The sequence below is a fragment of the Epinephelus fuscoguttatus genome, linkage group LG11 (genome assembly GCF_011397635.1).
Source record: "Epinephelus fuscoguttatus linkage group LG11, E.fuscoguttatus.final_Chr_v1".
Classification (NCBI taxonomy): domain Eukaryota; kingdom Metazoa; phylum Chordata; class Actinopteri; order Perciformes; family Serranidae; genus Epinephelus; species Epinephelus fuscoguttatus.
The window spans coordinates 10,920,604-10,945,721 of NC_064762.1; the positions used below are offsets into that span (position 1 = coordinate 10,920,604).

A 25,118-nucleotide genomic window follows, 5' to 3' on the forward strand; every position below is an offset into this window, starting at 1 on the left:
TTGTCGCAAAAAAGTAATTATTTACTTGAAGAATTCAAATACGTGTCGGTAAATGTTTTACCGACACGTATTTCAATGCTGGACTTTATTTACACTAATTCAACATTGTAATTACAAATCACCCCTACATCTGCATTTAGACACACTGGAGTCAAGCAGAGTTAAAGATATTATTGTATCGATATTAATGTATGCTTTTGTAATCAGCCATGCAGAAAAAACATGTCATTTACTACTCTAATAATGCATGGGGTCTTGAAATGTTTTGGCCCACTGCTAGTCTAAATGTTTTTACACAAAATAGGTGTTGAGGCAAGCTGTGCAAAGGTCTCTTGATTTTCAAAAATTCAAAGCATCAATTACCAATGTTTGTTGTTGTTATTTATTAATATTATTATTGGTAATGACCAATCATTGATATAAAATCTACATGAATTTGGATCCATCTTAATCTATGCATGCCAAAAAATACAGGCAGGCTCATGGTGTTTAGTCATATATATGAGGTCATCACCAAAAAAAGGACCACAGACATGATTACACCCATAGTAACAGTTTATTGAAAGTATTAGGGCTATTAATAATCACACCATACACATGCTTTCTGCAACATAAAAGTACAATAATGTACAGCAAATATGCATTCATGATTTAAAGCAAAAAAAAAACCCTTCATATTTACTCTTTATTTTTGCATCAACTGTTTAATATCTGTCCTAGATTTATACACAAAGTTAATTCTTTAGCTTGTTACCAGGCTATGTGACACTCTTGAATCACTTACTGTTGGTTCCAATTTTAATATATACAGGAATAACTAATATAAACTGGAGAACTGAACACTGTATATTTGATTATAGAAAGTGTTTTATCAAAATTAACTTTATATCAACACTCTCCAGAAGGTCTGATGGCCACTGGCAGCTCCAATGTAATTTTTTTTTGGTTTTTTTTATGTTGAATGGTTGCATCAAAAACTGTTAAAACACAAGTTACATGATCTAAATGTAGTGATTCCATAGCAGGAAATCTCTTTGTTTAGATATTTAAACCCACAATTAATATGAATAATAACAACATTAGACCACTATGAATCGCTGATCTGATTTTACCGAAGAGGATAAGATAATGTTCTCTGATACCTGTGAATGGTCTAACTATATCATTTTTTCTGTTTTATTTTGCTGTTGATGCAATCCGTTACATATAGTTTTACTTGTGGTGTGAACTGACATAATACCATCATGACCACCACCAACACTGACAACTAATTACGCCGTAATTTACTGAAAAAACCGCCACTGTTCTCAGTGTCAGAACGCCTGTTGTTACCACCACCTCTAACAGAAGCACTACTGGGCAAACAGCTTTCAGCACCCACAGCCTGGGCATTTCCACTGGTAACTTCACTTTTTCTAATGAAGTGCTCCAGTAATTTGTCACGTATCTGAGAGGCAGCAGTATTATTTTGCTCACACTTCAGTAATCCATGCACTGTCTCATGGTAGAAAACGTTGACATGCAAGATGACTTCGACATCTTCACGCCACGTTTTCATAGGTGTTGTGTACTTGACTTCACGTGTGTGATGCATCAACACCAGAATGACAGGTTTGTTACCTGAGGACACAAAAAAAGAGGGGAATAAGATAGTTAGGATGAAAAAATTGTAGTGTAGAGCTCAAAATTGTAAAGTTCAGTGTGATTAGATCAGAGTCAACTTTACTGTCACTGCACAGAGAACATGTACCAAGACAAAGAAAGGCAGTTTAGCCTCTAACCAGAAGTGCAAAAAGCAGTAAATTGTCGGTGAAGATTCAGTCATCCAGGTCATGGTAATTGTAAGTGCTATATCATAGGCAACTGGACTTGCTTGCGTTTCTTGAAGACATTTTGCCTCTCATCCGAGAGGCTTCTCCAGTTCTGAACTGAAGAAGCTTCTTAGCATAAGTGCATAATAGTATCCAGTGGTAATATAAATAATAAAAAATAAGGAGGAGTAAGGAATAAATAAAAAATACCCTAGATGTATATAGTAATAACAGTATGAGCAGTGAGTTATTAACATGCTAAGATATATATGGTATGAACAGTATAAACATGTTCAGTAGTTACAGTGAGCAGTGCAGCTTTGTTATTCCAAGCTCACAAAATGACAACTAAAGATAAAAAAAAAACATTTGATGCTGACTTTCCACTTCAGTATGAACAGGTTGAAACTTCTTTTCTTTACCTTTAACATCACCCATGGCTGCCTCAACATCTGAAGCAACGCGTGAACTGATCGGGCAGAAGACAAAAGTGAACTGGTAATTCTCATCACTGGGAAAAAGCAGAACCTGATCCTGTGCCAGATACTTCACTTTGTCCATCAGCTGTAGATGGGCATCAAATGTTTTACCAGCAACAACCATCTGGCACATCAGTACGGCTAAAGAGAAAAATGGACATGCAAAAACAGATTAATACATTTTTAAGAACTGAGTCCCAAAGTCCCCAAAACATGTACTTTGATTTCAGGCAGCTGTTGTACAAAGGTCCAAAGTATTTGAGTATGATTTATTTTAATGAATTGAAGGTATAATAGTATCAAAAAGTTAGAGCATTCTTTAATTAGTTGATAGAAGGCCTGGCAGACATGGAAACTAAACATATGAAGCTTAACATATTGTCAGACCTCACTAGTGCAAAAGAAGTACTAGAAACTGCATATAGGAGACTCTAGATTCAGTCAGAAAGTTGCAGTACTCAGCCAAATGATGCCCATGGTGCTAATGTTGTAAACATGTACAAATATTAACATGAGAAATCCTTGCGTGTCAGAATAGATTTACTTTGTGCTTGTCGTGGATGGCCACCGATTTGGCCAATCAGGGGCGCTGTTTGACGACTGGCATCTGAGGTACTTGCACCTGGCAAGTCATATAAAATGGGATAAACGCACTTAGTAGTATATGTATTAAAACACAATGTAAAAAGAGACCTTTTTTGAGATTTAATAGAATTTCAAAGTGAATAATCCTCATTAAACATGTCATGAAAGTGTGAAGATGAAGGGAGTGAGACACACCTCGTTCTCTTTGTGGACAGACATCAGTTTGGCCATTGTGGGGCTCCACTGGGCCACAGGTGGCTGAGGTACTTGTACCTGTTAGGTGCAATGATATAATGCAATTACGGATCCCAAATATTATAAAAAACATATAAAATGGATGAACTCAACAGCTATATAGGAGGGTGGACAGATGATAACCCTCCAGACAGAAAGCCACAGTCCATAATAAGATATTCTATACTCAATGCACACTATCTGGCTTTTTTGACAATATCCAACAGCCTTCCTCAGTCTTTTGGTTGGTGGTAACAGGTGTTAAATGGTTTGTGTTTAGTGCTCAGTGGCTGGATGTTCTCACATCAGTGGGATCTGAGATAAAAACTGAGCATGTTACATGCTGTACAGTGAATAAGGCAATTGGTCTGGGTCCAAAAGCTCTGGAAAAAGATAGTAAGTGAAAGGGCGGTTGGAACAAATTTTGACTAACTGAATGATCAATTTACTATTCAAATGTGTTGAATGTTGTTTTCTTTTAAATTTATAATTTATTTATTTTTTTAAAGATTATTTTTGTGGGCTTTTTTGCCTTTAATGACAGGACAGAGAGTGAAATTGGGAGACAGAGAGAGTGGGGACTGACATGCTGCAAAGGGCAATGAGCCGGATTCCAATCCACGGCCGCTGTAGCGAGGCAATGCCTCTGTATATGGGGCGCACTATCCACTACACTACCAACACCCCAATTTATAAATGTTTTAGCTAATGCTAGCAAATCTTGCCCTTCCCACCTTTGCCTCCCTGCACGTGACAACGAAATGCAAACTTATAATGAACATTTGTGTCAAAGCTCAATTATTACTTAGCAAGAAAGTGATTGCCTGTTGGTAGTTCCAAATGTTTATTATGTTGGGATGCGCTCTAGTTGACAGAACATGTGCAGCCAGATGTTGATAGCTGCATTAGCAATACATAAACCTTTGTATAAAGCAGGCTTAGGCAACCTGCAGCTCCAGAGCCACAAGCGGCTCTTTAACCCCTCTCAAGTGGCTCATATGGAAATTCTTTTTTTTTTTCCACATTTGACTCGAGCTAAGCTAGCTATTGATTCCAAACCCAAACAGGAAAAGTCTCAAAGGAAGATATCGAATCTGATGTGCGTGGAGAGATTTGTTTTACTTATCGCCATCGCTGCGAAGTTCGAGTACCAAATAATCATAAATAGTCCACTGCAGAATAGCCACCTTGTGGTAAAACACATTAATGGGTGCTCATTTAGACATATTAGTTATGTGGTTGGGCTGATAAAGACTTAACACACTGTGTTACCTTTAATATAAGTCTCAAATAAATTCTGCGGCTCAAGATTTATTCATTTATCTATTTTGGGGGGGTGAAAAATGGCTCTTTTGATAGCAAAAGTTGCCAACCCCTGGTATTAACGTAGATGGTAAATATTAAGCAAGCTAAAGTTGATCGTTAAAAATTTGGATAAAATATTCATATTAAAAATGATAAGGAATGAAATTCAAAGTTCGATTATTTCATCACAGATTTTTTTTCCATAGTCAAGAATGAACCTCCAGGCTCAGGTTTGATCCCTGCATTTTACTTTGTCCACCAACAGCTCGAGTGTCCAGATAAAAATACTGAAAGGCACCTATCAGATAAAAAAAAAAAAAACAAGAAAACACTGACTCTAAAATTGTTTGTTTCAAATTTCCAATGATGGTATCTTATGCACTTAAATATGATATTGATATAAACCCAAAACAGTATCATAATTTTCACAGATTCTTGTAGTACTTAACCAAATTAAGTGCATTAATAAGGCTGCTGTTGTGAATACAAACAATGTTAACGTGAAAATCTTACATGACAATAAAGAGTGAATAGAAGGAAAGTCAGATTTACCACCAGTTGAGCCAAAAAAGTTTATCGCTTGGAGAAAAGAACCCCAGGAAACTGTGTCTGTCAAGTCACATAAAATGGCACTCAGTGACTCCTAATCTTCTAAAACATAATTTAAGTACAATCTCCAAAAGAAACTTTCATTCTGAGTCATAATGTCATGAGAGTGTAAAGAGACAGAAAGTCAGATTCACCTAGTCCTCCTTGTGGATGGCCGCCAGGTGAAGGCATCATTTGATCACTGCTGACAGAGGCATCTGTAAGTCACATAAAATGTTGTAAATGCACTTAGTGACTCAAAAACTTAATACTGTATTTAATTCAATAATCAACTCCAAAAGAGACTTTCATTTTGAATTATAAGGCAACATCAAAGCAAATACTACCCGAGAGAGTGAGATTCACCTTGTGCTACTTGTGGACAGCCAGCAGGTTGGCCATCGTAGAGCTTCGGTGGATCATGACAGGTTGATTTCTGGTCCGGCTGTTTTGTAACGTATTCTTCCAGAAGATCGATGTGAGCATCAAGGAAACTCTGGACATTATTCATTTGAGACTTCATGTCCTTCAGGATTTGGAGGTAATCCACCAAGACTCCATTGTTGGATAGAGCATCTGTAGGGAGAGAATCCGGTTGTGCGTGTTAGAATCTGGATGGTAGTATAAAGACAGTTATTAATGTATACATTTGCATTTTCATTCAGTCATCTACCACAAATTCAACATCTTTCGGGCTATGAGGATTATTTTACGGGCCGGTTTGGAGCATATGACTCAGAGTCTGTGGTGGGATCGTGTGCACACCATCCTAAACATGGATTAGGCTTAATCGGCGGCTAAGTAGGTTGGCTATGCTAACAAGTAAACATGCCAACAGAATGGAATACTAGCATGTTAGCTTGCTAACTAGGTAGGCTATGTTAACGAGTAAGCTTGCCAATAGTTTAGAATAGTTTAGAATATTAGCAAGTCTGTGCGAACAAGTAAGTTTGCCAGTAGGCTAAAATATTGTGTTGATTCAGAACCATCATTGACATGTTGATCCTGGATAGATTTGCTGATGTTGATCTACGACCATCACTGTTAAATTGATGTCGACACAATACAGAATCAGCGTGATGGTCCTGGATCAACATAATATCCAGAGTCAACATGATAGTGTGGTCCTGGATCAACACAAGCACTGCAATCTTGCAACAACAAAAAAAAAAAAAAGAAAAAGTTATTTTATTGCCTGTAAATAAGGAGGGAAAATGTGTTAATTGCAGGTATTTACAACTGAAAAATGATATTATCCTTACTCTTTGTTAGTGAACAATATTCTAGCCTATTGGCAAGCTTACTTGTTAGCATCGACTACCAAGGTAGCAAGCTAACTGGCTAATATTCTAACCTACTGGCAAGCTTACTTGTTAACATAGCTTACCTAGCCTCTTGCACTCCACCCCCATTTTTTTTTAGCAAAAAAGCCTAAAATGACATACCCAAATTAAAAAGAATTGCTCTGACTACGTGCATGCATGAGGTCTTGCCAGAAAGAAAACTCTCTGAAGTTTCTTGTGAAAGTGTCAGAAACACTCTAGGTGATACAGAGACAGAGTAATAGGCCTCTGAAGTCAGTAAAAAATTGAAGATTTTGCCTAAAATAAAATAAAAATGTGGCTTCATCAGAGCAGGTAAATGACACTGTGGGGCTGTAGGCACACTATCAATGAACATTTGAAGACTGCTCAAAGTATGACCATTCTACAGAGTTTTTTCCATGAAAAGATCCAGGCGGAGCTCCAAATGACAAGTCGGTCACTCGGCTTCAAAACAGTACTATCAGTGATCAAACAACACTCAGCCAGCTTCAAACATTGTACCTTATTGAAATCAGGTGTGATTATGATAGCTGATGTTGTTTATGACACCATAAAATAAAATATCACCAAATAAAGCCATATGAAACGTTAAAGTTATGATCCCACTTTCTAGACGGTATATTTCAGCCAAAAATAGTGGTAGGAGTGAGACTCTTACCGTTTATAAAAGAGCTACGTGCCTGCTAACAGCTCCAAATGAGATTGCGAGTAATCCTTTAACTTTTCCCCTCGAAAAACAGCATGACATGACTTGTCACCATTCATCGCGATTTTAGACTTTGTGTGTTTAGGCTGCTCTGGTGCGAAATCCATAAGAAATAAAAGAAAGACGATGCTGGATTCAGGAAGCTGAGAGCTTACTCGCTAACACAGCCTACCTAACTAGCAAGCTAACTCACACATATTCTAGCCTATTGGCAAGCTTACTTGTAGTGAACAAGCTAACTCCCTGATATGACTTCAACGCAACATCAATCACTGCCGTCACAACGGCCACGCCCCCTTTTGGTTGACAGTTTTGAACTTGACCCGGGAGAGACGCTAGTCACATCTAGGAGTTCATAATGCCGAAAAGTTGCTGCGTTGTTCACTGCACAGCAAACAATAATAAAAAAAACAGAATTGCGATTTTCTTTGCTCCCGGATAGAGTGAAGAATGGGGAAAGGAGAAATCTGTGGCTCACAGCCATCAAACGGCAGGGTAAAGACGGAAAGCTGTGGGATCCAGCCTGTCAATACACCTAACGTTACGTCTGCGGCAGGCACTTCATCACAGGTTGGTTAGCTAACGTTAGCTAGCTAGCAGTGTTGCCAACTTAGCGATCTGTCGCTATATTTAGCGACTTTTCAGACCCCTCTAGCGACTCTTTTTCAAAAAAGCAACTAGTGACAAATCTAGCGACTTTTTCTGATGTTACTGAAGACTTCTGGAGACTCTGTTGTGAGAGCACATATCATTCTTATTCTTCTCAACGAGCAGCGGATGCTGCCATGCCGTGGGCTCCTCTCTCGCCCCAAAGCACTCACAGATGGCCCAGTCCTCCCTCCCAGCAGCAGTCAGAGCAGGAGATGTTAACCCCTCCACGTCCAGACTGCAAGTGAATCGCGCATGCGGGAACCGCCGCTGGCTGATCCCGACCTGGTTTACAGTCAGGGCGGGATGTAAATGTAAAATTTTCTTTGTCTAATATAAATCACTGAAAGAAGATTCATATTGTAGTTCTAAACATATTCAGGGTGGGTTTTTTTTTACTGAGTTTTTGTCTCTCCCATGACGTTATTCCTCTCTCCTACTGCAGCCATTACAATTACATGCATATGGAAAATTATGCAAATTAGGCAATGACGTCATTTAGCGACTTCTAGTGACTTTTAGGACAGCCAATAGCTACTTTTCTTATTGAGGAGCTGGCAACAGTGCTAGCTAGCACTAAAGTCAGTTGATCTCAACAATAACATGAGATGTTCAAAGCCAAGAAGTTAATTCTCATGAATGTTAAGTAATGAATCAACAGGACATGAATTGAATGAATGTATTGACAGGGTCATTCGTCCACACAGAGGCTGGCAGCTGAAAAGGGCACACACCTCCTATCATTTTCACTTTCTCGTTGTACCAAAGGTGATTAGGACCTCTTAAACTCTCTCCATAGCATGTAGTCTGACTAGCCATTTCATCCGAAGGGGAAAGACTCAACTGATTCGTTTTTATTTACACTTTATGTGCGTGAAGACCTCTGCCGCCAGTCAAAATCCTATGTTTCTATCACCTATGACGTCACCAGCACGCGACCTGTTGTAGTTCGTTGTAGTCCCATTGAAGTCATGTATATTCTAGCCTATTGGCAAGCTTATTGGTTAGCATAGCCTACCAAGGTAGCAGGATCCTAGCCTTCCAAGGTAGCAGGCTAACTTGCTAATATTCTAGCCTATTTGCAAGCCTAATTGTTAGCATAGCCTACCTAGTTAGCAAGCAAACTCATTAACCCTGCAGTAGCTTATAAGGTTATTATTTGCTAATACTACAAAGGAATTTTGAAAGAAGCACAGGGGCAGCACACTGATGATGTCAGAGGCTGACTGCAATGTTGGTCCAGGAATGCGATGTGGGATGTTGATCCAGGAGCATGTCCTACTTGCAAAATCAAGTCATGCAGATACACACACAGGGACTAACACACACTAATGTGCATGTGCAGCCAGATTTTCTATGACAGCTGCAAACAGAGCAGCTCAGATTTCAACACCCACAGAGGAAGTATGACTCCATCCTCTAATCTGGACACCATTACTCCACTTTATGTACCAAATAATGCTCTGAATGTCGCATACAGTTCCTTTAAATTTGTATTATTTCTTTCTCTATTGTCTATATGTTATATTTTATCCCAATGTTATAACTTCAGCTAAGACCTTTTAACAAATCTAATGAGCCTGGAATCTAAGACTTTCATTGCCTACAGTTTTTCTGTGATTGTTGTGCATGTGACAATAAAGAACTTGAACTTGAAGAATGTGCCTCCACTATCATGAACCCAAAAAAAACATCTATTCAATTTGAAAGTGAAAGTAACAGCTGGCATGACTGTGCATACCTCTGAGAGACTGATCAGGGATGAACTTCTTCACATCTCTCAGCAGCTTTTCAACTGGGTTCTGAAACAAAAATATTACATTACATCTGATGTGTACAGTTCCCAGTGACTTGTTTCTATCCACGTTATCTTTATTTAAATCTCTCTAATCACATTTCAGCCTGTCAGCTCACCTGTTTGTGTATGATATCAAAGATGGCCCTTCTCAGTTTGAATTGCTCAGCTCCAGGGAACAGGTCTTGCAGCTCCTGTCGAGTCAGTGACCTCAGGTCCTTGTCGGTGTTTAATTCAGCCCCTGAAACAACAGGTGTGATGTTGGGTGAGCAACACTGGCAACATATGGGGTTAAATTCAGTTCACCACACGTTATTTTCTAACAGAGAAACAGTTGTTTATGTGTTTCCAGCTAGTAAAACTGAAGCCACATCCCGTAACTATGTTCATCGTTTATTTGCAATCATCATCCGCTTTAAAGCAAACAAAAAAACAAACAAAAAAATACCACTTACGTCTCAACACATCAGCTGCTCTTTTATTTAAGTTCATTATTTCCTTCAGTAGAAGTGACATGACTGCACCTGTAGAAAAAGGCACATTTATTTCCATGTATAACCTGAACTGTATCTGTTCTTTGCCTTGCGACAGATAGGCCTACACTTGGTGTGTAGATAAACTGAGGTCCAAAGAACAAGAGAAAGAAATGGAGAGAGAGACACAAACCTTTGAGCTGATCGAGTCACACGATGGATGATTTGGTGTCAGTAAGTATCAGCTGTTACTGAATTCAGCTGTCAGATATTCAAACACAATAAATAAAAGTGTTTTAGGTCGTATCTCCGTTCGACGGTCGCGGGTATAACGCAGCAGTATGTACAGAGATCAGAAAGTGAAACTTAGAGAAAGGGATTGTGACTGACGTGATGACGTCACGACGCTTCAAACGCTCATTGGTTGAGCGAGAGCCGACTTTATATTCATACCTACCTATTTTTATTCTTATTTCTGTTTTCATATGTCTATTTTTAATAGACATATACTCAAGGGCTCTGGTCCATTTATATTTATATCTATATTTTATATTCCACATTTTGTATTTATTTTATTTATATTTATATTTTACATTTATATTTTTTTTATATTTATAGCTATACGTTTTTTCATATTTATATTTATATTTATATTTTTTAAAAGACATGTACTCGAGAGCTCTGGTCCCGCCCAGAGCCGCAGGGTAAACATTTATATTTATATTTACATTTTATATTTTACATTTTATATTTATATTTTTCAATAGACATGTAATAAAGGGCTCTGGTCCCACCCTGTATACAAATATAATCAAAATATAATTGTTTGTATTGTAAAGTTGAAAAAGAGTTGAAAAAAATCTGCTCTGTTTTTCCAAATCAACAAGATTATTATCTCAGAATTATGGGAGAAGTTTTCATTAATTTATTCCCCTTTTTTTCTGAATTGACAAGGGTTAATAATTTGGGGGAAAAACAGGAAATGTGAGATCGTTATTTAATTAATTCAGGAAAACAGGAGCATTTTTTTTTAAAACCCATGAAAACTGTTCTTACAATTCTGAGATAATAATTTTAACAATTTAGGATTTGTTTTTCGTGTGAAAGCATTACACTTTCACAGTACTGTATGTGTATTTCTTTTTCTTTTTTTTTAATATTCTTCATTTCACATTTCCTTGAGAACATTCAGACAACAGTATGAGAGAACATGACTGAAGATCAGAGAATAAGGAACATCAAAGAGATAGACAGACAATGCCAGGGGTTACAAACAAATTGTGGTACAGCAAACCAAAAATAAATGAACACTATTATAAAGGCTTTCACAGCTTTTCTATTGCTTGAGGTTTATAAAGTCTTGATGTAGGATTCTGCTTCTTTTTTAAAGGTAAAGAAAGAGGGTTTGATTTTTAATACCTTAAATGTATGGACATGAAACTAACTGTATGTGTTGTTGTTGTTGTTGTTACACATATCTTTAATCATTACATATAGCTGCTGGTGTTTAGAATCAAAATCCTACGATACTTATTGTCTATATGTCAGACTTTATTTATACCAGAAAAAAAGTGCCTCAACTGTACATTTACTCAGCAAAATTCACATCATGGACTTTGGTTCACTCCCTTTGACGTCCAGGCTGCAGCTCATTACAGCAGACAGTGCTTTGTCACTATAGATTCTTCCAGCTGTGCACCACAGCCACAAAGTGGCACCAACGTGTGACTACACAGTATATAACAAAGCCAGCAGGGGGCAGCACTGCACAGCTTTTCTCACCACACTGCAACACCTTAACCTGCTCATACAGTTCATGTAAGTCAGTGTCATCTGACTTCAGTTACTTTAACACACTTTGTTAAATGATCTTCTCTGCTCTGTGTGGGTGCATTAATAATTTGGGTGCCAACAACAACAGTAATGATACTAAACTTTTTGGTCCATCTAGGCACTGATTACATTATAAAAACAGGATTTAGGAAGTCTTACAGTGGAACAGACACAACCAGGGCTCTGATGAAGACCAAGAGTCGATATACGTTGGTCTGTTACATCGTTTAAAGGACAAAACATATCAGATAATTTCACCTAAAGGCAGAGTGCCTTTCCATAGTTGTCTGCTTCACTTCAGGACTTCCTGGATGCTGTTTTTTGCAACACATTCTCACTTGACCTCGTCACATATCGACCTTTGGTTCCATGTCCACAGACGACGTGCAAGGTACCCTGGGTGCGTTGGATGTAGACATTCTGGGACGCCGTGTCAAGTTCGGCCTGTTACATGCGTTGTCTACTTTCAAGATACACTTATGTTTTCACAGGAAACTTACCGTTTACATGCAGTCTCTTTCAAAATAAATGCACTATGTCGGTACAATGCCACACATGGTTGGGTTTAGGCAACAAAGGTCATGGTTAGGTTTTGGTAAAAGGTGAAAGTCGGTGTTTGTTGGACCCATCTACCACTTGCCTCAACTTTCGTCCTTTTCTCTCTGACACGTGTATCATCATGCCAACGTTAAAGGACGCCTTTTTTCGTTGGTTTCTGATACTGCAACTCACTGCCCAAGTGCCATGTTTCAACAACTTCGGAGTGAGATCAGGTTATTTTTTGCACATACCTGCCTCACCAATGAGCAGTGTCTCCATTCTTCCATTGTAAACTAACACAACATTATATTTATCAGTAAATGGGGACGTGTTCTTGTCCGTAAGAATTTTAATCTCTCATTAAAGTTTGAGATCAGAAAGACAGAATCAGACAATATCTTTAATGTTGCATGGTCATAATAACTAAAGAAGACAAGTTTCTGGTGTGGAGCAAAGTTACAATCTAAGCACACTGCCCTTTATGGTGTGTGTGTGTGTACTGTGTGTGTAGGCTATGTATGCCTGAAACTTTGGGCCTCTCAGAGGGAGTAACACAAAGAACAGTTGGCTCAACCTGACATGATGTTCTCCCCCCAGACAAGCTTGAAACATAAAGAAAAGTGTTTGTCTGTTGTGTCCGGTGTGATTCACCTGTTTGTCTGCAGGTGTTGGAGGCTAAGTCTCGTCTCGGAGCAGACACTGCTGGCAGACACTGACAGAAGGTGAAGTGTTTTCTCAGCCGTGTGTCTTTCTGCAGGGGGTAAGACAGCTCCTGGTGGCTCTGCTTAGTCTCCTTCATGTATGACGGTGGAATAAAAGACAGTTTTGGTGTGGAGCCGACTGTGTAACATAGCGCTGTCTGTGTAATGACATGCAAAGACTGCTGGAGACAGTGGAAGTGTGCGACTACTCCAACAGCTTAAGAGGAGCAGCTGAGATGGTTTTGATATGAGATTCAGTCTTTTGAAGCCTCTTCAGTGGCATCTTTAAACAGAAAAAACATTAATCATGTCGATAGAGGGATTAAAGCTTGGTTTGCAATGTTTAAAGCAGTCTTTCAGTCTTTGTGGCTTTAATTAATGTATGAATATAAAGTTGAGGCAGTAGATTTCAACACACAGGCATGTAACACTGATCCAGATGTACAGGAGGTTTTTACCAGGACCCAAATTAACCGCAGAGGTCTTTTCCTCTCCAAAATAAACAGACCAGGCGATTTAGATAAGTAAAAAGAAAAAATTAAGCAGTTTCACGTGAAGAAAAATTATGTTTTTCTGACGGCCCCCTCGTGGAGGGCTGCTAACTCAACCCTGTCTCAACACAGATAAAAAAAGTTATCCTTAAACGTTGGCATGATAGGTGGTCGGTCGCCGTAATAGTTTGATGACACTCAACGGTGTCAGGGGGAAATGCAGCAGGACAAGAACGAAAGTTGGTGGGATGGTGGATGAGTCCAACAAACTTTCACCAGGGAAAATGGTGTTTGTGTCTTGTAGGATTCTAAAGCCAAACCCTGTTCTTTTTTCCTAAACCTAACCATTTGTTTTTGTTGTTGGAGGAAAAAAAACTTCAATTCACACTGTTGTACAGTCATAGAGATTGTATGTTAATGGTCAGTTTCCTGTGAAGTGTATTTTGAAAGAAGACAATGCATGTTACAGGCAGAACTTGACATGGTGTCCCAGAACGTCAACAACCAACGCACCCAGGGTACCTTTTTACGTCGCATCAGGATGTGGAAAGACCATGTCCAAATGTCGATATGTGACAAGGTCAGAGTGAGAATGTGTTGGCTAACTACAGTGACCATCCACAATTGACTGATAACAAGATCTGTATAATGGATTGTAAAGAAATTCGTCAGATTTTTATTTTGTAGACAATTAATCTGGAATTATAGCGTGATGGGATGACAGCACAATGATGTGTGTGGCATCACTGGAAAGCTCTGCTCCTGCGCTTCCATGTGATATGCGTGGCATTTCTGTGCGAACTTGCATTCATGAGTAATCCATCCAAGAGTAATGTGTGCGCAGAGCTGTATGAAAGCTGTATGTATGCTCTGTTACACATAATTTTAGTGTAACTTTATCATTCTTTTTCGCTGTGAAAACATTGGACTACCGACAAGTGACAATTCCGCTGTTTCACGTGATATGCGTAGCTTCTCGCTATGACACACGGTGTCATCAGTCAACAGAGAAGAACAGGTGTGAATTTGGATGCACTATGCGTCGTTCGGGCCCACAGGGTTAAAGAAAGTAATCAACTGGGGAAGTTTAATGGTGATATCTAGAAGTTAAATTTTTTACCCTATTCGCCCATAGTGTTTTATTTTTTGTCTAAAAATGTATGGAGATTCACAATATCCTTAAATGAGTTAACTGAGCCACAAATCCCCACTTCAGTAGCACTTACACACCAAACTTTCCAGTTTTACTCCTGTCTATATTCTGAAGCTTTCCACAGAAGTGTTTGTTCATATATCATTCATAGCCTGATTAATATAACATGTTATTCCTATAAACATTGCAAAAAAATGACTTTTTCATGGCTGTTGACAGTATTTGATACAAAGAGAAATAAAAAAAATCCCCCAATATGTCAACACAGTGAAACAAGAATTTTGAACCTGGAATCATCCAATGTTCAGATTAAAGTTGTGGAAATGTACAAAAATCAGCCCATTTAATTAGATAACGAATCATTTGCATATTTAAACCTTTTTTTTTTTTTTTTTTTTTTTTTAAATTCACCTGTAGCGTCTCCCTTTAACCACACATATCAGTTCAGTGGTCTATTTTTACAAGCAATGGCAAACATTAGCCAGAAGATGGTAATCAGATATCAGAAGTCCATCTGTTGGATTCAGAGGATGCAGGAATATAAATAGAGAAGTTTGAGGGGATGATTTGGCCTCCAGCCTGACTTTTAGATCATGCCAGCTCTGCAGTGCATCAGCAGATTTGAGGACGGAGCCAACAGTTAACACAAACAGATGTCTCAGTCCTACTTGCTGATCTCATTTACGACTATCAAGATTATATCAAACATGTTTGATTCTGGGTAAGAGGCTAAAGATTTATTTATGGAACCTTTTTTTCTTTTCTAAACAAAAGTGCTTCACAATAAAAGCCTCCAGCACAATATATCAAGCCTGCAGGAGAGTTACAGACATGAGAGCAACACAGACAAAGCTAACTTTAAACAAAAGAGACTGAGAGAATCATGACAAGTTTTTTTTAATGCTATCTGACTGTGATAATATATTAGTGACGGGTAAAATATTCCAAGATTTATAATAATAAAGCACACACAAGGCAGCAAATCACAGTCAACGCATGATAAAATCAATTAAAGGCAGATAAAACCAATTCCAGCAGGACACAATAAATAATTGGGTCAAATACATGAAAATAAAATAAAATAAAAGGTGTTCAAGGTCTGTTTTAAAATCAGCTGAGGTTTTGTTGTCTTTGCAACAAAAGCCCTCTGTCTGAGAATCTCAATCCACGTACAGACATGACTGTTACTTAAAGGTCAGAAATAAGAGTGAGGCCATGAAGGACAAAAATAATCAAAGCACGGGGAGATAAAAGCATGTGAAATGGCTTCTCTGTTTTTTCAAAAAGATTGGACTTTTGAAATATGTCTTAGATGATAAAAGCGCAATTATGCAAGCTTTGTGGTATAATGCTCAACACTTAAAGGGGGCCTATTATCCTTTTCCCTATTTCCTGTCATATATTTATCTACAATGTTACGATGTCAGATATTCTTGTTAAATGTGTCTTAAGTTTAAAATAATGAGGTAAAAGCATATAGAAGTAATCCCTTTGAGTTAACACCTTCAGAATGTTCTGAATATTCTGCTTCTAACAGTTTTTTCTACTTTAGCAACAAGCTAATGTCAGCCCGTGACAGATGACAGATTTATATGCCATCTGCTCCAGGCACTCTCCTGCAAGTGTTTACATTACATACACTGCTACTTGTAGCTACATGCTAACATCGGGGAAACATGTAATCTTGTGCTGTGTCTCAAATCGCGTACTTTATTTTGAGTGCATAAGTGTGTTTACACTGAGAAGTATGGAAAAATGCAGTGCACTGTGAGTACCTGGATGGTGCACTCAAAACGGTCAAGAAGTTGAGTGTGGAACTATGGACACTTCTTGCCCTCAATGGTCGCCTTCTTGGATACGTAGCGGAAGGGGAGGGACCACTTTTCAAACTGGAAACAGCGGCCACATTGCTGCATTGTACAAATACATGTGTTTTTTGCACTAAGCACCACTATACTGTTGTCGGATATAAGCCAGCAGTATGTTTATTGGGTTAATTTAGCAGTCTGTAATGATTTGGTACCGTAAACGATAATGCGAATGCTAATGCTAGTTTGCTAACTACCTAATTTGCGGTCGTCATTTCCGGTGAGTGCACAACAGCCATGTTTGGTTTGAGACAACACTACCCTGTCGAAATTCACGCACTACGGCAATGAGTACATAGTGCACATAATATACTACATAAAAGTGTACTAACGGAAGTATGTGATTTGAGACACACCACTGGTTGCTGATGTTGTTAATTTCTCCCTGATTTTATATCATATTCCTGCTGGAACATGTCAGGTTTCAAAGATTTTGGTTTAGAGGCTTTCAGTGATTTTTCACAGTGGAAGGTGCTGCTATACTCTGTTACAGCCATTCCTATCTGTGTATACAATGCTACATGTAGCTACATGCTAACATCAGGGACACATGTAATCTTGTTTGCCCATGTTGTTAATTTCTTCTCAGTTCTATGTCATATTCCTGCAGTAACATGTCTGGTTGTGAAGATTTTTGTCAAGAAGCTGGTACTAGTTATTTTTCATCTGAGAAAATAGTGCCATACTCTGTTACATTCATTACCCATCTACAAGCACACTACTACATGTAGCTACATGCTAACATCAGGGAAACATGTAATCTTGGTTGCTGATGTTGTTACTTTCTCCCTACTTTCTTAGCATATTCCCTGTCTGTGAATACAATGCTACATGTAGCTACATGCTAACATCAGGGACACATGTAATCTTGGTTGACCATGTTGTTATTTTTTTCTCAGTTCTGTGTCACATTCCCGCAGTAACATGTCCAGTTGTGAAGATTTGGTTTAGAAGCTTGTACTGCTGATTTTTTATAACAGAAAATGGTGCTATACTATATGTTGCTACATGCTAACATCAGGGACACATGTAATCTTGGTTGCAGATGTTGTTACTTTCCCCTAGATTTCTGATGATATTCCTGCTGGAATATGTTGCTTTGTTTCAAAGCTTTAATTGGGGAATTTTTAAGGCAGAAAGTGCCGTTATTCTATACTCCTTTACAATCATTCTCCAGCTGCAGGTACACTGCTACATGTAGCTACAACCTAACATCAGGGACACATGTAATCTTGATGGCCAGTGGTGTTAATTTCTCCCAGATTTCTGATCATATTCCAGTTGGAACATGTCCGGTTGCGTTTACAAGCTTTAAAGGGTGATTTAATTTTATTTTTTACAGTAGAAAGTGCCACTATTCTCCTTTAGAGTCATTCCCCTGCTGCAAGTACTGCTACATATAGCTACATGCTAACATCAGAGAAACATAATCTTGGTAGCTGATGTTGTTAACTTCTCCAAGATTTTTGAACATATTCCTGCTGGAACATGTCCGGCTGTGAAGATTTATGTTAAGGTGCTATTATTTGTGATATTCCATGGTATAAAGTGCGGCTATACCCCATTACATTCAAATTCTGGCAGCAATGATGTTGCAGAGTCATTGAGATATGAAAGACCTAAATATGCTGGCCAATCAGAGCAGACTGGGCTTTTTCAAGAGGGGGCCTTAAAGAGACAGGTGCTTAAATGGAGCGTTTCAGACAGAGGGTGAATACAGGTGTTTCAGCACAGACTGTGTGGAAAATGAAGAGTTTTTTGAACATTAAAGCATGTAAACATGTTCTAGTAGAAACCCAAAAAAGTTTGAACCTGAAAATGAGCATAATAGGTCCCCTCTAAATTACTTATGACATTTGCTGTCTTTGCCCTGCATGTATGATCACATCATTTTAATCTGAGGGCAAGACAATTCAGAAATGTACTCAGGGGCCTTATCGTATATGTGTCTGTTTACAATTGTCAAGACTCCTGTTTGGTCAAATCTGCCATGACTCTTAGGAGGTGACATCAACAGCAACGCACATCTGAGTGCACACATCCACTGGCAAAACTGTCTTCTTTTAGGATCACTCTTTGTTTGTTGAGTTAATATCATATCCTCTGCCTGCTCCGTCATCCATGCTACTGCACAGAGTTGATTTTGGATGCTGGAACACAAAAGTAAATACAAAGCAAATTGACACGGGCAGAAATGTTTGTGGATGGACTTAGAATTTGACAGCATGATCAGAGATATCAGACTCTTGTTTGTTTTGGATTGAGTCATGATGACAAGATTATATACATTGTGAAGCCCCTTGTGTGCACTTCAGTTACTCTGCTCAACAGCGGTGAAGTGAAAACAGCAGCATAGAGGCAAATAATGTAACAGGTGTGGGTGTTTGTCTGTCACAGTCCCAGATACAGTATTTTGGCAACAGCATCTGAGATGAAAGGGGGGTAGAAAAATGTTTACCTAATAATATTCCTTCTGGGAGGTAGAATCGAGTTGCAAGACAACAAAACAACAGAAACTAAAGGAATAGAAGATAAAATGGACGACTTATTGAACTATGGCTTCCATAGCAGTTGGTTTACTGGAGGAAGTTTGTTTTGTTATTTATTACCATGGCCGACAAGGGCAAGTGCACTACAACGGCCCAAAACATTTCCATTCGGAGAAACAATGCCAATTTAAAAACAAATACAATGGAAACAAGCTGCAAATGAAAAAACAATGCAAACCGAATGCAACAGAAGGATGCTATATATCCAGTCAACATAACTGAAGTTCTCCAGGCCTCAAGGTGAAGCTAGAAAAAGATTTGGTATGTCCCAATATGTAGTGTGTCAAATGAAACTCTAGCAAAAGTTCTCATCCTACCATTCACTACTTGCACACATGCTCACTCACTGGGTCTAGGTGTAATTGTTCTGGGTCTGTCAATTAAGTCATCAGCTGATTCACCATCAACCAATAGCACAGCAACACATCTTCTCTGTCAGCCTATCATCTTACTGCGCCTCATCTTAAATATGGTTCTTTCTCTGCCGTAGTTCTTTCTTACTGCTGTCATGCACGCCCTCCACCTCCCCATTACCACCTAGTCTTTACGGATTCATCAGCCTCATCGTCCTCAGCAGTCAGCAGCCTCAGAGTCATCAGCCACCACCACCACCACCACCACCACCAGTGTCTAGACTCCATGGAGGGATTTATCTTGCACTCGGATGTCCCTTGATCACAAGCACCAAAGACTTATGTAAAATCTTACTCAGCACAAATCTTTTAATCTGTACACTCATATTCTGTATTAAACAAGTATTGTCCTCCTGACTGAACTTTCGCTGGAGCTTCATAACAAAAAGTTAAGTAAAGAGGCAGCATAAAAAGAAACATAATCTTTTTTTCACTTGGCCTTATTCTTAATCTAACACTAGCTGTAAAGAGGCGGCAGAGTGGTGCAGTGGTTAGCATTGTTACCTCACAGCAAGGGAATTCCTGGTTTGAACCAGGAGTGGGGGACCTCTGTGTGGAGTTTGCATGTTCTCCTGTGTTAGCGTGAGTTTCTGGTTTCCTCCCACAGTCCAAAGACATGCAGGTTAATTGGTGACTCTAAATTGCCCGTAGATGTGAATGTGAGTGTGAATGGTTGTCTGTCTCTATGTATTAAGCTGGATTTAAACTTGTGCAGCAGACACTACACCGTAACCTACGCACCCAAGCTGTTGTTAGCATTTATACTTGTGTGGTGATGTGTCTGTGTCACTCTGCAGTTACACCTCCAAAACACTAGTTGGCAGCAGAGGTTTCTGTGAAGAGCTGTAAAGTTTAGTTGATTCAAAACACACATTAAACACACATTAAACATGGCTTAATAGAGACAGTTTCAAACACAAGTACACAAATCAGCTTCACTATAACTCGCAGCATTCACAGAGAAACACTCGTCTTTATCTGGACACATTTTCCTTGCAAATACAACATGCTAACGTTTTTAGCACAAGCCTATGGCATTTTACATTGTATAAATTAGCCTAGCAGCTAGCAGACTTTTCCTCTACTCATATGAAGCCAGGGACAACAGCGACATTTAACAAAGGTAATGGTACATAATTTGGCTCCATTACAACTCACAAGGTTCACTGACAAAACAACTGTCTTATCCTAAACACGTTTTCCAAGCAAATACAACATGCTAATGTTATTAGCACAAGCCTGTGGAATTTTCCATTGTATATATTAGCCTAGCGATGAGCAGAGAGTTCCTCTGCTCATATGAAGCCAGGATAAATCACACACAAGACTTAAAATGCTATTTTTGTGGAGGCTTTATTGTCTTCACAATTTATTGTTTCTTATCTGTGAAATTAAAGTAAAAATAAGCTTCGTTTCTATCGAGAGAAATGGTTTCAGCTTACAAAAATAGACAGGAGGTCAGGACATTTTTTGGGAAGTGCACGTCAGGCTACAGCACAGGCTCCATGTCAACGCAGAGCCTGTGCAGAAGTATAAATTCCGCCTTAGATCTGTGATCTGGTGATCTGTCTAGGGTGTACATTACCCCCAACAGGATAAACGGTTAAAGAAAATAAATGAATGAATGAACTAGCTGTAATCCTGCTGCTCTTTTATAATTGTTTATTGTTGTTTCTGAAGCTGCAGAGTGTTACTCCTAATGGAAATGTTTGGGCCATTGTAATGCATTTGCTTTTGTCGGCCACCGAAATTTATTGCAAACAGTCATATCATTTGGAATAACAGTCAATAAAATACAAAAGACAAAGACAAAAGTATCATGCAAATTAGAGATTACTTTGCACTTTGCAGCTGTGAGGTAGCTGCCAAAAATGACTGAAATACCCTCATGCAACAATAACAGAAAACAATGACTCTTCCTGTGTATGCAGACTGGAGAGAGCAGATGTTGACCTTCAGATGTTTCACAAGAGGAATGGAAAGACAGAGTCGAGATGAGAAGAAGTTCTCATGCGTTTGGTCCTTTGATATGCAGTCAGTGAGATAAGGAAAGATGAGACGCTGCTGTAAAACAGTGAACCAATGATGCAACTCACGTTCCTTCACACCAGGAGTCTCATCTTTCCCCCTTAACACGCTCAATTATCGCAAAATGTGATTTTCTCTCGTCGAGGCACAAGCAACATGTTAGATTAAAAGTCAGGGCTTTGTAGACACAAACTCTCTCGCTCACACACACACACACACATACACACACATGCACAGACACTTGCTCACAGTCACAGACATTGCCCTCAGTTATTATGCATTCATAAATCAAAAGGTTGTGACGGGAATTAATCTAAAACGATGGTGAGTGTAAGTCACCGGATGCAAATATGACAGCTTTATTAGAAAACTAGATTGCTTGAATTTGTCTGAATTAATGTGACACTTTTTTTGATTAAATAGCAAACCCCTCCCCTCACTTATTCACTGAGTCGGGGCTGAGAGGGGAGGTGGATCAGGCAACAGCACAGAAACAGTGGTGGCTCATTCTCACTCTGTTTATTTTCCCTGCTGTCGCCTGTTCACAGGGTTATACACATTACAACAATACTTTTAATCAATTGGGTTTAATTATTCATTCTGTACGGGATCCAAACATCAGCATCAGCACTTTTGTATGCTAGCATTTGATAAATAGCACCAAACACAGAGTACATCATTGTCATTAGTTTTGATGTCATTGGTCATAAACTAAAATATTGGACCTGGTTAAGTTTTGACCTGAAGATAGTGCTAGATGATATGTTAAAGGGACAGTTCACCCCAAATTCAATAATACATATTTTTCCTCTTACCTGTAGTGCTGTTTATCAGTCTAGATTGTTTTGGTGTGAGTTGCAGAGTGTTGGAGATATCAGCTGTAGAGATGTCTGCCTTCTCTCCAATATAATGGAACTAGATGGCACTCAGCTTGTGGTGCTCAAAGTGCCAAAAAAAATACATTTGAAAAAGTCAACAGAAATGTCTCTTTCCAGAAATTATGACCTGGTTACTCAAGTTAATCCACAGACCTTGTTGTGAGCAGTTTCATGTAGGAACTATTTTCTTTTCACCAAACTACACCCACCAACTGTATCACTGCGCAGAAGGAGGCGTGCATCTACTTACAGATTAGGGGCTTGTGTTAGTGACAGCGCAAGATTCAAACATTAATGGTGTGCTCCTCAGCTGTACTCTAATTTTAGCTAGCTCCGTCATTGTGGGTGAGCTAGTAATAGTTGCGTACTTCCTTCTGTGTGGTGATACAGTTGACAGGTGTAGTTTGTGTGAAACTGCTCACAACAAGGTCTGTGGATTATCTTGAGTAACCGGGTCAAGATTTCTGGGGTGAACCTTCCCTTTAAAGGCTCAGACACATCAAACTGACATCCACAAACTAGTAGCGCCTACTAGCTCACCTGGTAGAGCAGGCAACCCATGTACCAAGGTTATGTCCTTGCACCAGTGGCCTTAGGTTTGATTCCAACCTGCGGCCATTTGCTGCATGTCAGCCCAACCCCTCTCCTCCTTCACCCTAATAGCTGTCCTGTCCAATAAAGGCAAAATGCTGAAATAAATCATCTTAAAAAAAGAAAGAACTTGTAGCGATAAAGGCCAAGTGTTGTTGTGCTTCACATCACCTGTGTCTCAGCCAAAAGATTTGCACTTGAACACACCACAAAAACTACAGCCAATGCCCAACTAGCATGTGTCTGCGTGAGAGAAAACTCTGTTGCCAGCAGGTGCCGGTGGTTGAAAAAGGGAAACCAAAAGACCAGCAGGACAAGTTCAAGATGATCGTTAGCCAGTTTGCACAGTAGCTACAAAGCCCTATTTTGAAAGAACAAATGATAGCCTATTTTGCACCTGGAAGTGAACAATGACCATTACGAACCATATCTGCTTAAGACCTCAGTGGCTAAAAATATAATCTTGCCTCATATGACAAATTTGTTTCAATTTCACTCCCTCTTTACTTAAGCTGTTTGTTTACTTTCCTCACTTCTTTTCTCATCTCTTCTCGTGCACTAAGATGAACTGCCAATCAGAGGGATTTCATTCACCAACAGGCTCCCCTGCCCATTCAACATGCTGAATTGGTTGGGGGAAAAAAAGCTGACAATTAGTGCCAACAGTGCGGGACACACTGTACAAATTAGGGCGACCGATGCTCACTGACGGCCCAACACTGACCAATGGCTGTCTGCTGGCTTGGTGTTTCAGGGCTTAAGTGAGTTTTCATTAGGTAAAAGATTTGCAACATACATGACTTGAATTTTGAACAATTTACACAGTGGAAATTTCAGAATAAAATACAGTGAACGGATGCTTTGTTATTTTTATTTTTTCTATATGAACTACTTCTGCAGCTGGTTGGTGGAACAGGAAACACCAAACTGTTCAGTCTGTAGCACAGTATTTATAATACTTACTCTTCTCTCTCAGCGGCTCCTTCTCATGCTCTTCCTCATTCCCTTTGGTGCTCACTCACCCTGCAGCATTCACTCACCTTCTCTCATGAGGAGTTGAGAGAAGCGCTCTTTTTCTCCTCCTGATTGAAGTCAGCAGGAAAGGAAGGAGAGGAGGAACTGTTAAATGACTCCAGTCTTACCTGTCAGTGCAGCTTTCTCTCTTTTTTACGAGTAAACCACCCTGAACACAATCCCCACCTCGTCCAAATGGATGTGTGTCAAATGTAAGAGGGAGGCGGCGAGTCAGAGGTGATGTGGTGTATGTATTGAAGAGACAGGTTTCTGGGTTATGATGGAAAATAGGGAGTGACTCTGCTGATCTAAGTGGAGTGAAGTTATTCCACCTTGAGGAGAAGAGCAGGAGGAGGAGGAGGGGAGTGGAGGGTGAGCGATAACCAGGCTGCCGCAGGGAGAGTAAAGCTAAGTGGCAGCTAACGACAGAATGCAGATCACAGGCCGACGTGCGCGACTAGACTGTGGCCTGGAGGTTTGAGCAACAGAGTTTTGTATTCGATACAAACAGCCTTGTGAAGCCAGTGCAGGGACTGCGGGACGTGTGTGTGTGTATGTGTGTCTGTGTATATGTGTGTGTGTGTGTGTGTGTGTGTGTGTGTGTGTGTGTTGGGGTGATTCTGGATGTAAGGGCTAAAGAGTGCTTTGGGAGTCGAGCCAGGAGGGATGTTGCAGCAGCCCAGGCGGGATGACTAAAGCATGAAAGGAGGGTTGGGTAGAGTCCCTTGCGAGGCAGGGAGGGGGCGGGGGTCTGATACAGTGGATGGTGTTGACTGCAAACCTGCAGCAGCACATCCATGATAAAACTGTGGCACAGAGCATATTTAGAACAAAACTCAGCCTCGGTGCAGGGCGAAAACATCCATGAAACAACCACCAACATGCAACCACCTCCTGCATTCGTCTCATATTTTCTATGGCTTAGCTGCCGCCTTCAGATCATTCAAATGCCTCTCTGGTGAATAAAATCCTTCTGCCTTCAAAAAACCCAGCGTTTGTGGAAACACTGAATATTTCAGGCTGTCAGCTGTGCACATTTTCAAACCACATTGAAGCCACAGCATGAGACACATCTTCATTTATTTCAATTAAAAGCAGCATTAGTGTTGC

General features: G+C 39.5%; 1 protein-coding gene across 2 annotated transcripts; it reads right to left on the bottom strand.

Annotated features, from left to right (window-relative positions):
- Positions 1 to 913: 913 nt before the first annotated feature.
- On the bottom strand, positions 914 to 10,322 carry LOC125896748 (uncharacterized). Of its 2 annotated transcripts, XM_049589597.1 has the most exons (11): positions 10,143 to 10,322; positions 9,932 to 10,000; positions 9,596 to 9,717; positions 9,423 to 9,483; positions 5,369 to 5,578; positions 5,158 to 5,220; positions 4,967 to 5,023; positions 3,071 to 3,148; positions 2,835 to 2,912; positions 2,234 to 2,431; positions 914 to 1,620 (listed from the first exon to the last, which is right to left on the bottom strand). In XM_049589597.1, exons 2-11 carry the CDS (start codon positions 9,990 to 9,992, stop codon positions 1,268 to 1,270), a joined length of 1,281 nt encoding a protein of 426 aa, XP_049445554.1. In that variant the 5' UTR covers positions 9,993 to 10,000; positions 10,143 to 10,322; the 3' UTR covers positions 914 to 1,267. The 2 variants fall into 2 exon arrangements, with proteins under 2 accessions (XP_049445554.1, XP_049445555.1); XM_049589598.1 differs by lacking the exon at positions 4,967 to 5,023.
- Positions 10,323 to 25,118: the final 14,796 nt, after the last annotated feature.